Source organism: Felis catus, chromosome D3 (assembly GCF_018350175.1).
Source record: "Felis catus isolate Fca126 chromosome D3, F.catus_Fca126_mat1.0, whole genome shotgun sequence".
NCBI lineage: Eukaryota > Metazoa > Chordata > Mammalia > Carnivora > Felidae > Felis > Felis catus.
In genome coordinates, this window is record NC_058379.1 from 3,277,965 (window position 1) to 3,292,628 (window position 14,664).

General features: G+C 55.0%; 1 protein-coding gene across 2 annotated transcripts in view; it reads right to left on the reverse strand.

Annotated features, from left to right (window-relative positions):
- The window catches only part of TMEM132C (transmembrane protein 132C), a 312,101-nt gene that overhangs the window by 62,281 nt on the left and 235,156 nt on the right, over positions 1-14,664 (reverse strand). For both annotated transcript variants that reach the window (XM_023241276.2, XM_019814428.2), the window contains one exon: positions 8,358-8,541. In XM_023241276.2, coding sequence (XP_023097044.2) covers positions 8,358-8,541 — 184 coding nt within the window. The remainder of the gene's footprint in view (positions 1-8,357; positions 8,542-14,664) is intronic.

Genomic DNA, 14,664 nt, shown 5'->3' on the forward strand with positions numbered 1-14,664 from the left:
CCAAGTCCTGTTCAGAGTTTCTCTGAACTCAGAGAAAAGATTAAAGGTGTGGTACCAGGGGTGTGGAGGGTGACCGTCCTGGGCGCCTCTCCCGGGACCAGGGCTCCTGCTGCCCTATCAGGCTTCCTGCTAATGTTCATGTTGGGAGGACAGATGAGTTTTCTGTTCTCTCTTCGTTCCTTTCTTGCTTCTATGTTCTCCACCTCCGTCTCCTATCCCCAGCGACCTTACATAATCGTTAATGTTAGAACACACAGGTTTTGCTAAGTAAAGAGAGAAAGATAATGGGAGGTATAAACTTGGACGAGGCCCGAACATCCCTCCATGGCACCCCTTCCCTTACTGCTGGGGAAACCCGGCCCGGCTGCTGGCGACCTTGGTGTGAATGCCAACGCTGACTATTGCCACGGTCTGAGCACTTCTTCTGTGCCAGGTGGTGGGTAAGGGGTCACTCATCGGATAATGAATCGGTCACCCTGAAAACATTCCTACCAAGGCCAAGCAGCCTCGGATGAGTCACAGATTTCCTCTTTAGACAGAGCCCGGTGTCAGGCGGTTGGAAGGAGGGGTGTTTCTAAATTGAATTCCACAGTAAATCTCCAGCTGTGACAAGGAAATACTTATTCCGCCCATATAGTTATTTTTCGACCCAGCAAACGTTTTCCAATTGCCCGAGAGCACTGAAGCCATCCTTAAAACCCTCTCCAGGGAGTCACAATGTAAAATTTCCAAGTTGGAAGAGGGGCATGAATATCAAGGATAGGATGTTTTGGAAAACAATAAAACATTATTTATCTATTGTCTCTTTTAAAAATAATATTCTGCAATCCCCGTCAAAGGAGATGTCTCTCGGCTCTTTGAAATGCCTGCTGTTGCCTTCTCGAACCCAGAGGATATTGCCAACACACTTCCCCACGGACCCCGACGCAGAGCGAAGTCATTCATCACTTGTAGATTGACAGGCGGGTCCAAGCGCATCTCTGCGACGCCACCTGCCTGTTAATGCCCATCCCGTTGCCCACACCGGGTTCTCTGGACTCAGCGAGCGAAAGGACGTGGAAAAGCCACCGCAGGAGGCTGCCGGCTGGACAAATCCAACCGTGGGGCTCAGGGACCCCGGCAGATCCCTTCACCCTGTGCCTTCTGTGTTAATTTTGTACGAAGCAAGGATGAAAGACAGACGACCCTTCGGTGGTCAGGACCACTTCCTGGCCGTGTCTGCTTTTGCGGATGAGCCTGCTGTGCTCCCTGGGAAGAGCTGGAGGGAGCCCGGAGCCTGCCGCCCTCGGGGTCCTGGCTGGAACTGGAAGGCCCACTCAAAGGGGCGGGTTGCAGCGTGTGCGATGAGGGGCTTCCCACAGAGTCACGGGCAGGAGCGATGGAAGTAGCCAGGGATGGAGAAGCTGGTAGCTGTTAGGAGCCCCACATCCAGGGGCAAGGGAAGGCAGCCAGTTCTGGGAGCCCAGAGGGAAGGCAGCCAGTTCTGGGAGCCCAGAGGGAGGAGAGCCAGGGAAAACAGATTCCCCTGCAGGGCAGGAGCTGTGGACAGAGACGACCACGCCCTGGCGGGTTTGTAGCAAGATGGGGAGGGGACCAGGTAGACTGGAAAGAATTTAGGATGTCGACACAGCTTCTCAGGGTCACGGTTCAGCCCGCCACAGGAGCCTCTGTCTCTCTCTGCTCTGTCCGGTCTCCCGTGGTGCCTCCCACTGGCTGAACGCCACCAGAAGCCAGAGGTCCGGGGGGACTGGGGGCGGCAGTCCACAGAGGCAGAGCAGAGCACAAGGGCAAGCCACTGCCGACGTCCCCCCCCCCTCCCCCGGCAATCGTGTCCTGCTATATGCTTGGCCAGGGGCTCCCGGGACCTCTCAGACCCGAATGAATCTCCGTGACGCCCCGGCGAGGTGAGGATTAAGATCATCATTCTGCAGACATGGGAACAAGTAGAAATCTCTCCTTTAAACAGCCCTGGCCATAGCCACTTGATTTCCAATTTGATTTTATGCGGAGAGATGTAGACACGTTCTAGGAATCCTGAAAGCTTGACATAAGGAAAAAAAAAAAACCGAAACAACACCCGAGTTCCCACCATGTTTCAGGAGTCAAGGAAAATGATCTCATTTCAGGTCTGCCGAGGCCAAAAGCCTGTTCAAAATTCGGGGTGAATCTTTCCAGGAAACTCAGGCTGGGACTAAGCCGGCCAGTCCGGGAGCAGAGGGCCTCTGCCTATACCTGCCCACATTAGGGGCTCCTGCCTTCTCCAGACTAGGCAAGGAATTTAGTCTTTTATTTTGGAATCAACGCCAGGGAAAATAGAAACAGCTACGCTCCACTCCCCTTCCCTGCGTTCCCTGTCTTCACAGCAGTGCCTTATGGTTACCTGGTCCTGTCCTACGAGATACCGACCTGTGTGCTGTCTGCCCCACCCCCACCCCACCCCTGGGGGCCAGACCTGTCCGTTCACTGCCTGTTTCCCAGGACCCCTCACGGTGAACATCCACAGTGGCCTTCACATCATGAGGGCTTGGCCTGAGCTTGAATGGATTCCGCTGCCCCTTTATCCTCGAAAAGAGACCACCACCCCTCTACCCCCGCCGGCTTACAGTAGGGCCAAGGGACAGTGTGGCTTTGGAGGTCCTGCCTCGACGGCTCCCTCTGCAGGAGAGCTGAGACACAGCCTCGCGTTCACCTCACCGACTCCCTGGGAGCCGGATGGAACCTGAGGCTGAGAGGGACCCAAGGCTCCTGAAGAATCACCACATTCCCAGCTTTCTCCCTGGATTTCGGAGGGCGCGTGAGAAGGCCTGGTTTTAAGGTGAGCACCGTGCCCCCTGAGGCCCACTGCCCACCCGGTGATCCTCTGTCTTAGGTTTCTGACGGTTTTTCTTCAGAATGAGCGACAATGGGGACAATTTACTTATTTCCCAGACCTGACCAGTTGGCTCGCTAACAGGTAACATAAGGATTTGCTTCCTAGTTACTTTTTGAAAAAACAGAACAAAACCAAAACACAACATTTCTCATCTAGAAAAAAAAAAAAAGAAAAAGAAAAACCTTACGGGGGATGACGTCACACGAGCACCTGAACACGGGCCGGCGGTCTGTGCCCCGCGCGGAGATGTGGGGCCGTCAGAGATCGTTTGGGTGAAGCCAGTTTGAATTCACTCACAGTTACTCGCCAACAAACGGATTCTGGGTATGACATCAGTAGTCATGCCATCTTCCAAAATGCAACAACCCCAATAATCACATCACGCTCCAAAGAGGGCTTTCTTGTCCCTTGGAAAGTGGGACAAAATAATATCTCCTATCCTTATCGTGATTTTGCTTTTCACCATATCTGGATGCCTTCTCTGTTTCTTGTAAATGGTTTTAAGTGGATTTATTTGGAGAGGGAGAGAGGGAGAGAGGGAGAGAGAGAGAGAGAGAGAGAGAGAGAGAGAGAGGGTGGGCACAAGGCAGGGAAGGGGCAGAGGCAGAGGGAGCGAGAGAATCCCAAGCACAGAACCTGATGTGGGGCTCGATCTCACGAACCGTGAAGTCATGACCTGAGCTGAGATCAAGAGTCGGAGGCTTAACCCACTGAGCCACCCAGGCGCCCCTGAATGCCTTCTCTGTTTAAACTAGGTAGGACAGGGGCGCCTGGGTGGCGCAGTCGGTTAAGCGTCCGACTTCAGCCAGGTCACGATCTCGCGGTCCGGGAGTTCGAGCCCCGCGTCGGGCTCTGGGCTGATGGCTCAGAGCCCGGAGCCTGTTTCTGATTCTGTGTCTCCCTCTCTCTCTGCCCCTCCCCCGTTCATGCTCTGTCTCTCTCTGTCCCAAAAATAAATAAACGTTGAAAAAAAAAAATTTAACCTAGGTAGGACAGGAGCCAGGCTCTTACACCCCAGAACTGGTGGTGATGCTCCGTGTCGTAAGCCTGCAAACTTTCTCCCTGAGGGGCCAGATGGAGAGTATTTCAGGGTTTGCTGGCCGAGAGGCAAAATGGAGCGTACTAAAACGCTCCTTACATAACTATTTAAAATGTAGCTATTTGGAAACACACAAACGATCCCCAGCTTGCACGGTACACAAGAAACAGGCAGCGGATTGACTCTGGCCCGCGGGCTCTACATTGTTGATGCCTATTCTTGGACACGCGAAGTCAGGAGCAATCAGTCTCCGACCTCAACGTATTAACGGGTCCTGGGGGTAGATGATACCTTCTGTGGTGAGGATCTGCTCTTGGTGTCTGTCTGCTCCCCCTTTCCCAGGGGCAGCCAGAGTTTCCCATCATGCACCATGCCCACCCGCTCTCAGTCTGACTCCAGACCTGCTCCGGGAAGACAAGTCCCCCAGACCCCTCCAGTCAGAGCATCACGCCCTTTGGCTCCAGTGACTGGCTTCAGGTTGGTCACGCGACCCGAGCCGAGCCAATCCGCTCTAATCAGAGCCAGGGCCGGGAGATTTGCTTGAGTGTTGGCACCGAGGCGTCTTTTGCTCTCCTCCTGCTGGACCCGCCCAGCACAGCCTCCTGCAAGTGACTCTAACCGGGAGGGGCACAAGAGGCAAGCAGAAGGGAAACCACCTTCCCCGATGACAAATTTCGCTCAACTCGATCGTCAGCACTCAACGTCTGGTCCGCCAGACCAGCGGCACTGGCACGACTCAGGACCTTATAAAAGCACCCAACTCAGACCTCCTGAATGAGAATCTGCCTCCACGAAGAGTCTCCAGGTGATCTGAGCGCACACGAGTGAGAACGCTTTCCTAGACGCTTACCTTCCGTGAGCCATGCTTGGGTTGGGTGGGGTGGGGTGGGCAGGGTGTGTAACCCAAAGAGCTCTGATCTGTTTCCTGGAGTCCATCGTGGGATTCAGCGCGTTCGCTTACCAGCTCTTACCGACGCGCCCTGGTAACAGTAATGTGAGAGTAATGGCGTTTGAAGTCCGAGAGAGTCTCGTCTCCAACCGTGGCTGCACCACGGAATCATCCGGTGGTGCTTGGTCCCACCTCCAGGGATCCGCACTCAATTTGTCCGGGTGGCGCCCCAACTGCACCAATTTCTAAACCTCCTGGGTGGTTCACCCGTTCAGCCAGCATTTAGAAATCACCCTCTCGCGGGGCGCCTGGGTGGCGCAGTCGGTTAAGCGTCCGACTTCAGCCAGGTCACGATCTCGCGGTCCGGGAGTTCGAGCCCCGCGTCGGGCTCTGTGCTGATGATGGCTCAGAGCCTGGAGCCTGTTTCCGATTCTGTGTCTCCCTCTCTCTCTGCCCCTCCCCTGTTCATGCTCTGTCTCTCTCTGTCCCAAAAATAAATAAACGTTGAAAAAAAAATTAAAAAAAAAAAAAAAAAAAAGAAATCACCCTCTCGGGTCTCCTTCAGCAGAGGTCAGATGCTTTTTTTCCAGAAAGGGCTGGCAGTACGGGCACTGTGGACCACTCAGCATCTGCCTCAACTACTCACTTCTTCCTGTGACCAACGGAAGGGGTCAGGGATGGACGGGTGTGGCTGCGTCCCCAACAATCTGTACTTAGAGAAGGGAGCACAGGCTGGGTTTGGCCCTGGGGTTGTAGTCTGTGGGTTCCCTGTGCACAGAGTGGCTTCACTGCTTGGGAAAGTCACCTCAGCCTCCTCACCCGTCAGATATTAGGAGGGGCCGCGTGTCCTGTTTGCTGCCCGGTGTCCATTCTCGTGTTTTCTAGTGAAACGATCCGGAAACCGCTCTGCTCTCAAACTCATGTGGTTTGTGCGGTCGACCCGCATCTTGGTTTGGGTCTTCCCAGAAGGATTCCATTGCAAGTGGTTTATTGGGAGGGGCAGACAACCTCAGCCAGGGGGCGGGGAAGTGAGACAGAGCAGGGCACTCGGGACCACAGCGCGAGGTGTCCGGCCAGGACCGCCGGGCGGGGGAAGGCCCCGTGCCGAGCTGCGTTGACCCACGGGAGGGCCCAGGGCGCTGGAATAAGTCCGTGCCAACTCCCATTTGTCGCGGGGGAGAGGGCTCCTTGGATGGGGACATGCAAACTCCTCGGTGCGTCTGTCCTGCCGCGCCGGCGGGAAGGACGGCTTTGCAGGCGAGACAGAACTCTCAGGTGATAACGTGCTAGTGCGTGAGGAGGTGGGCGGGGCGAGGGCGGGAGGGGACGTCCACGGCATCTGTTCCAGGCCACGCACACTCTGGGCATGTAGCGTCCCTGCCACGGCGACCGCCTCGGGCAGACAGCAGGACCCCACAGGAGCAGTCCTGGCAACCAGACCTTGGTCGCATTTTCTGGAAATGAGCTGGCTGATTCCTGGGCTCGAGGCTTGAACCATTTGGCGAGAGTATTGGCTGCCACGCTGCCACCGTGCGCAGACTCAGGGAAGCCAAGAGGCAGAGAAACGGAGTCCCGGAGACAGAGCTGGGTCTGATCGGGCGGACCCGAGGCCAGGACGGATCCTGGATTCTGAGTCAAGCGGGCCGGCAGATTCTCGCTGTGCTTAAGCCAACCGGGTAGCATTTGGTCCCATGCAACCCAAAGAATCCTAATTGATGGATTTCCCAACTTGGTATCAGTGAAGCCTGCTCATCCCAAAGCTGAACAGAAATTGCTTTTGCAATATCTGCGCCAGGCTCCGTGGGAGGGAGGGAGAATTCCGGCAAAGACAGTGGAAGCTGAACCACGCGCCTCTGAAACGCCATCCTCTTGGACCTCCTGGCAAAGCATCCCTACGCGGAGCAAAGCCGAGCTCAGGGATGGCCCTGGACAAAGTCCCAGCGTGCTAGGTGAGAGACCTCGGAGCCAAAGTGCCATCTACCTTCTCACCGTTTTCTCTCCCGGGCTCATCTCCAGCAGCCACAGGGTGGAGCCAGAAGTCACGGCACGGGTTCGCACTGTGACCCACGCGGGTCAATGACGTGTTGACCTGCCCCGCGATGGTGCTCACCCAGCCCTCTGGAAACCTGATGGGGCCACGGGACTCCCTGTGACCAGCCGCGTGGGTGTGGAAAGTCATTTCCATGCCATCGCTTAGAGAAGCTCGCATGTGACTTTCCACACGTCCATTCCTCTGTCCCAGAGACCGTGAAGGCCACATGTTCCTGATGTCATAGTTACAAGATGGTGATGCCCCTGAGACATGGCCGGAACAGAGCCCCCTACCATTTGATCCATGAAACATAAGCAAGAATAACTTGTGTTGTGCTGAGCACCTGAGTTTCTGAGGTTGTTTGTGGCGGTAGCCTTGCCTCGCTCATCCGACTAACATACAGAGGGGCCTGACGCTTCCTTATAAACAAGGAGCAGAGGGGCGCCTGGGTGGCTCAGTCGATTAAGCATCTGACTCTTAATTTTGGCTCAGGTCATGCTCACGGTTGTGAGTTCAAGTCCCACGTCGGGATCTGCACTGACATTGTGGACCCTGCTTAGGATTCTCTTCCTCCCTCTCTCTCTGCCCCTCCCCTGCTCTCTCTCTCTCTCTCTCTCTCAAAATAAATAAACATTAAAAAATTTGTTTAAAAGGAGCCTCTTGCACTGTTGGTGGGAATGCAAACTGGCGCAGCCGCTCTGGAGAACGGTGTGGAGCTCCCTCAAAACATGAAACGTAGAACCACCCTACGATGCAGCAATTGCACTCTAGGTATTTATCCAAAGAACACCAAAATGCTGATTCAAACGGGCGCTGCACCCCACTGTTTATAGCGTCTCACCCTAACAGGTCCCTGGTCACTGTGTCAAATTATGGAAGGAACCCAAAGGAACGCATGACGAATAGATTAAGAAGATGTGGTGTATATGCACAGTGGAATACTACTGAGCGATGAAAAGGAATGAAATCTTGCCATTTGCAACAACGTGGATGGGACTGGCGGGTATTAGGCTAAACGGAATAAGTCCGGCGGAGAAGGACAACTATCAGATGACTTCACTCACAGGTGGAATTTGAGAAACACAACAGATGAACACGGGGGGACGGGAAGGAAAAATAAGATAAAAACAGGGAGGGAGGCAAACCCTAAGAGAGTCTTAAATACAGAGAACAAACTGAGGGTTTATGGAGGGGGAGCGGGCTAGATGGGGGATGGGCACTGGGTTCTGCTCCTGAAGCCAAGACCACACCGTATTTATGGGAACACATCAAAAGGAGCAGAAGATAACAAGAAAAACAAGCAGCACAAATGGAGGGAAATCAGGCACATGGCGAACCGGGATGGGGCTGCAGCGAGCGTGGTGAGGGTCGCAGGGCAGTAACCTGGGCTGAGAGAGGCCAGGCTGAGGCTACGGCCCCTCCTCAAGGCACGGGGAGGTGCCAGTGCCCTGGAGCCTCTGGAGGCAGCGTGTGTCCTGGGACAGAGGGGAGGCCCCCCCCCCGGGGCGCAGGCGAGGTCCCTTACCGTGGCCAGGGGGACGATGGCCGCCAGGTCCTTCTGGCTGATGAAGATCTCGGACACGGCCGTGTCGGTGGTCGCCGTCCGTGGGTACTCCACCTGCCAGGTGATGGGCTGCGTCCCCGAGAGGCTGCTGAAGCTGGCTATTTCGAAGTTCATCTGCACGACCTCGCTGAACGAGCTGCTGCTTCTGGAAGGGAGGGAGCAAAGGAAATAAATGGCTTTTAGCTGACCGTGTTCCGTGCGAGGGCCCTTTTCTCTCCTTTGGGCTGTAACTCGCGTCTAAGGAGAGAGCAGACACCTGCCGGGGACGGTGCGGGCGCGACCTCCACATCAGGGCCGTGGCGGCTGGGACGGAGGGAGCGGCCCCCACGAGGGAGGAACCGGGCAGAGTCTGGAGCACTGGGTGTTCACAGGTGTCTGGGCCGGTTTGTACCAGCTCCTCAGACAAGCGGCGAATCCCGCGGCCTCACCCCTGCAGAAGGAGCCTGGGGAACTCTGGACTAAAGAGACTCCCTTTGAGCTGAGTTCGGCGGGTGGGCCCGTCGTGGGAGGGGGCTCGCTCACCACCGTTGACCCGCCCTGGCGTCTCCTCCTGTCCTGTAGGGGCCGACAATCACAGCAGGGCCCTCGGCGCCTGGGTGCAGGGCTGAGGGGGCTGGGGATGCAGGCGGGGGGGGGGGCCCGTGATGACGCGGCACCTCGGAGGACGTGAGCAGTTCCGGGCAGGGGCGGGGGCACCTCCCGCGAACAGCCCCCGGTCACTGTGCCGGCCGGCTGGTGCCAGGTTTCCACGCAGTTGCTGCTTTTCTGCACCGGTGTCCTCCCGGCTGCCTCGCTGGCTCATCGCGGCGGCTCTCCTGGAGACCGCGTGACCCTGACACGGCCTCTTGTGCCTCGACGGAGGGGCCCGTAGCTAGCGGGACTCTGGTTCCCCACGAGGCGTCCCGCTCAGCACCCTGAATCCGAGGTGAGCCCAGACACGTGTCCGTTAGCAAGCTTGCCCCAGCGGGTGTGACGCTTTGGGAACCCGCGACCGTCCAAACTCCTCGTTTTTTCAGACACCGCGGCGAAGGCCCCCGAAGGGGGCATCGGCTTGCTCACGACCCCGCAGAGTCAGAGCGAGGGCGGCATCTCTGGACCCCTGAACCTGTGCTCTCCACGGCAGCCGGAGGTCAAGCGTGGGGTCACGAGGCACCCGGCGAGTGAGTTTCTCCGGTGAGGGGGTCGGCAGACCGCGGCCCGTGAGTCGAATCCAGCCTGCCGCCCGTCTGCGTGAACCGTTTCGCTGGAACGCGGTCCTGGGTGGGCTTTGCGTGTCGCCTCCGCCGCTTTCGTGCTGCGGGAGCGGGGTCGAGTAGCGGTGTGAGGCTGTGGAAAGCCTGCAGAGCCTAGAGTATTTATCACCTACACCAGCCCTTGTTGCGGGAGGTCAGAGGAAGGGAACCGGGAGAGCTCTGTGGAGCTGCCGAATCGACAGAATCGCCATTGGTGGAAATAGGCAGGAAGGAGGCTTTCCAGGCACGCAGCGGAGTCTGCGGGGCAGGGTTCTGGCGAGCCAGAAAGCCGGGCAGCGGAGGGCCTGCAGTGCCCGCTTGCCCCCGTGCTGTGCTCCGGAATGTGGGGGGCCGGGCAGCCGACGGCAGTTATCGCGGGCTGGTGTCCCACGTGTTTCCGAGGGAATCGAGGGGAATTTTCCATGGCACGTCGAGAGGGAAACAGGTCTGCTTACCAACTGCACCCCAGGGCTGCCCGAGTGGCTCAGTCAGTTAAGTGTCTGATTCTTGATCTCGGCTCAGGTCACGATCTCACAGTTCATGAGTTCAAGCCCTGCACGGGGCTCTGTGCTGATGGTGCAGAGCCTGCTTGTCATTCTCTCTTCTCTCTCTCTCTCTCTCTCTCTCTCTCTCTCTCTCTCTCTCAAAATAAATTAATAAACTTAAAAAAAACAACAACCCTGCACCCCAGAGGCTGGTACCACTATGACGAGTTGCTAAAGAAACCCTTCCCTTTGCTGGGGTGATAAGGACACACCCACCCGATCTTTGGGGGGCTTGCTCAGCAGCCAGAAGGCTAATTCTCCAGCCCATCACCTTCAGCCCTGTTCGGCAGCTGGGGGAGGAGGTGACGGGGAGGTGGCCGCACTGACCAAAGCCCCCCGGGACTCGGGAATCTGCCTCGTGCTCTCCGGGCGGGAAGGGGTACCGAGAAAACCACGGTTTATGGGATGCTGGATACCCCTGTGGGAGGGAACACAAATCCGTTGTCTGGTGCATCCATCCATGAGCTGTGCAATCTCAAGAACGGACGATTTGCCTTGGAAAATGAGGAAGAAGTGTCTGGAGTCTGGAATGTTTCCAAACTAAGAGAGTCACACTTGGCCCGGCAGCGAAGCCTGCAGGGACCTGAGCCTGCTCGACTCGGCCCCCAGAAATCCTTCCCACCTGCTCTGGCCCAGTCTGTCTCTTCCCTGGGCGACAGGCGGGGCTTTATGTCAGGGGGTCAACTGTGCTCTGTTAGCAAGAACCCTCGCACGGGCACCTCCTTCCTCGGCAGAGCTGGGTACGGGCTGAGTACGCTGGAGACGTCCAGTGGTTGCTTGATAGACTCTGCTCAGTCTATCTTCCTCGGTCACGGATGAGACAAAAGCCCCAAGACCCTGCTGTGGCCCCACTGGGATGTGCTGGAGTCTGCGACGTGCCTCAACCTGCACCCGTCTTCATTTTCTTAGAAAACTCTATTTTGAGCATCACAGCAGCCGACACCACCTACTGAGACTAAGTGCCGTCATCTAGACGACTGAAATGACGGCCTTCCCCTTCTCCAGGTAGGACACTGGAATGCGGAAGGGGCAGCTCAACTCAACCCAAGCTGCGTCCTCTTCCACTGCAATTGTGCGAAAGGGGGTCTCAGTGCCGGACGAGAGAAAAGAGACGCGGAGTTTGCCTTTGCGACTTTGAAAGATATCGTGTTATATGGTTTTTGCGGGCGACAGGTGACTTTCCTGAGGTATTCTCAAGGTAACGTAAGGATAAAGACAAGCGGCAACTGGGTGGCTCAGTCGGTTAAGCGTCCGACTTCAGCTCGGGTCATGATCTCACGGTTCATGAGTTCGAGCCGCACGTCGGGCTCTGGGCTGATGGCTCGGAGCCTGGAGCCTGTTTCCGATTCTGTGTCTCCCTCTCTCTCTGCCCCTCCCCCGTTCATGCTCTGTCTCTCTCTGTCCCAAAAATAAAAATTAAAAAAAAAAAAACGTTGAAAAAAAAGAATAAAGACAACAAGTGGCAACTGGGTGGCTCAGTTGGTTAAGCGTCTGACTTCAGCTCGGGTCATGATCTCACGGTTCATGAGTTCGAGCTGCACGTCGGGCTCTGTGCTGACAGCTCGGAGTCCGGAGCCTGCTTCCGATTCTGTGTCTCCTTCTCGCTCTGCCCCACCCCCACTTGCGCTGTCTCTCAAAAATAAATAAATATTAAAAAAAAAAAAAGACAACAAGCCACCGTGTATGAAATGTTCTCTGTGTACCAGGCACTGGACCAGGTCCCATGCATATATTATTTCAAATCCCAATAAAATCCCTTTCAGAGGTAATTGTGGTTCCTATTTTGCACAAATGCCAGAGCAGAGCACTTTCTCAGGTCCCTGCACCCAGGAGGGGTTTTGCACTACGTGGTGCTCAACCAGGGGTGGAAGGCAGTGTCTGGCCAGGTGCTCATCGGGAACCTGCCACAGCCCCCCACTCGTGCTGACTCTTGGTTTCAAGATGGAAAAACAATTAGGAGTCACAGTGTGGGGGAAACTCCAGCTTTCCCCGGAGCTGTGCAGAATCCCGGGTCAGACTGGCATCAGGGTGGTGCTGGGGGCAGAAGGCTGACACAGTTTTGCAGGGGGCTGGAGACCTCAGGCCGAGAGGAGCAAGAAGCTGGCCCGTGTCGGCAGGGATCTCGGGAACAGATGCGACAGAACAGGCCAGGCAAGCCCGGCCCGACAGCGAGATGCACCCCAGGGAGGCTCGGGATGAAACATCCTGACTCCAGACGAGGAATTCCTTTGGGAAGAAAGAATCGACTCCTTCGTCGGTTCACTTTTGTGGGACTGTGCTTCTTCCTACCCTCCCTCACCCCACACGGCTTTTACCTGCTTCGTCCCTAAAATCTACATAATGTGACAGACCCACAGTAAAGTGAATTGAGCCACAGTTTGAAACGTGAGACTTTAGGGGTGCTTAGGGGAGAAAGCCATATGGTGCCTGTGGTCCGGCTCTGCTCATCTGAATGGATACGTGGCCTCCTCGCTCCCGCCAGCCCCTGCCTTGTGGATCATGAAGCGTTTTTTTTTTTTTTTCTGGAGTTTTCCTATAAAATGTCTGAATTTTAAAATATAAGAACCTCAACCTTTTAGCCGTGATGTCGCTCAAATCTGCATCTCTACTGGCTGTCAGTTTGCGGTCTCTGGCTCAGGAAGGTGGTATCCCTGTCTTCTGGAGGCAGCATTGCAAAGAAGGGCCATGCTCGTTGGACGATGGGGCCCTGAAGACAATGCAGGGGGATGATTTCCAAACTGTGGCCCCAGGACCCTGAGCGTACCAAGGGGCAGTGACAGTGGTGGCCATGGGACTGGAGTTGGTCCTTAACGTCACCCCTGCAGCACCAAAAGCAGCTCCACCCCTACGTGTTGTAATATTGGGCCTCCAAGAAGTACTCATGTAAAGGATGGAGAAGAAAACAAGGCAGGAGGGAAGGAAGAGGAGGAGGGGAAATGCAGGAAGGCAGAAGCAAGAGACGGGAGGGAGGAGGGAACCAGGGGGGTGGAGCCAAGACTGTCACGCGAGACTCTGCCAAGGAAACACAGCAAGTGCTACGATCGAGTATGCTGTGGGTCCTGAGTTCAAATCCTGGCTCCACCAGCTCGGTACCGTTGGGCAACTCGGCCTCCTTTTCCCTGTTTGCAAACTGGAGATGCGACCTGTTCCCATTTCATAGAGTTGGTGTGAGAATAAGGAAATGAGGCAACGGGTGTCACGCACTTAGAATGCTTTCGCACTCGCGAACATCAGCAAACGTTAACTGTTCTTGTTTTCAGCACAACTTGGCACTGTGTTTGTGCTCAGTGACTTGAGGTTTGACTGCCTAAAGGCACCGTTAAAACATGCCCCTCAGGGCTGGTCTAGGAGTCCCTGAGAACAAGCCACAGTAGAGACATAATTCTCCACCATTCATTGCCATCTGGGATTTATTCGGATTTGCGTTTACTCCATAGCTGTCCCCCTCAGACACGATACCACGGTATTACAACTTCCGTTGGCAGATGGAGACCAAGAAAGGAAGAAATCTGTGTGTGGTTTTGTCTGTCGTCAGTGCCCTCCTGCCGTCTCTGAGCTGATGGAAATATTTGCTAAGCTTTTGCCTTGAAGGGCCCAAGAGCCCCGCATGTCTGCCCATCTGGGGCCAGTGGTACTGTTGGAGTCATAAAGAGAAGAATTTAAACACTTAAGTGACTCCAGAGAGTGCCTAAGAACCACCACTTGCTAAATCAATAGTGTAGATTTATTGCAGTAACTCTTGAAAGAAATTTTCAAAATTGGCTTAAAAAAAGCTCTTACTCAAAAACAAATAAATTCCCCCAATAGTCATAATCAAGTTTGGACCTGTGGAAACCCAATTTACCAAACCTTTTAGCGACTGAACTCTATCTCGTAAGAAAATGGAGTCTGGGGGGTGTGTTATGGCACCATCAGGACTCCCCTTCCCCACTATGGGGTGTATGGGATTTCAAAGCCACTGTTGACAGAAAGAAATGAGGCTAACAAAATGAAGAAATCAACCTTAGAATAGGGAAGCCAGTCCAGGAGAACAGAGTCATTCAGCCCGGGCTTTTATTTTATGCATTCTGCTTCATGAGGATTTCATGAAGGCAAAGGACACCCGCTTCCCTTCCAGGAAGACTTTATTAGATAGTTCATTGACCCCAATGTCAACACGGATGCCGAACGGACCTCCAAGAGCTCTCCATGGTGCTGAAGGAATCACGTCAGGATATGAGTTGCAAGGAACAGAAGTCACCTTGGGTTGACTGGCAAAGAAAAGGGAACTTACCAAATGCCTCAAAATTACGAAAAAGTGTGGAGAGAAAGACATGGAGAGTAGGCGGGAGCAAAGGAAACTTAAAAGACCAGAGCCTGGGACAAAACCAGTTGTTCTGTCATCAAAACCGATGGTGCCACAACTAATTTTCTACTGTCCTGGATTGTTTTTGCATCAGAAGTCCACGCTCAAAGGGCTGAGTGGAGAAATCCGAATGGCTAAGATAACAC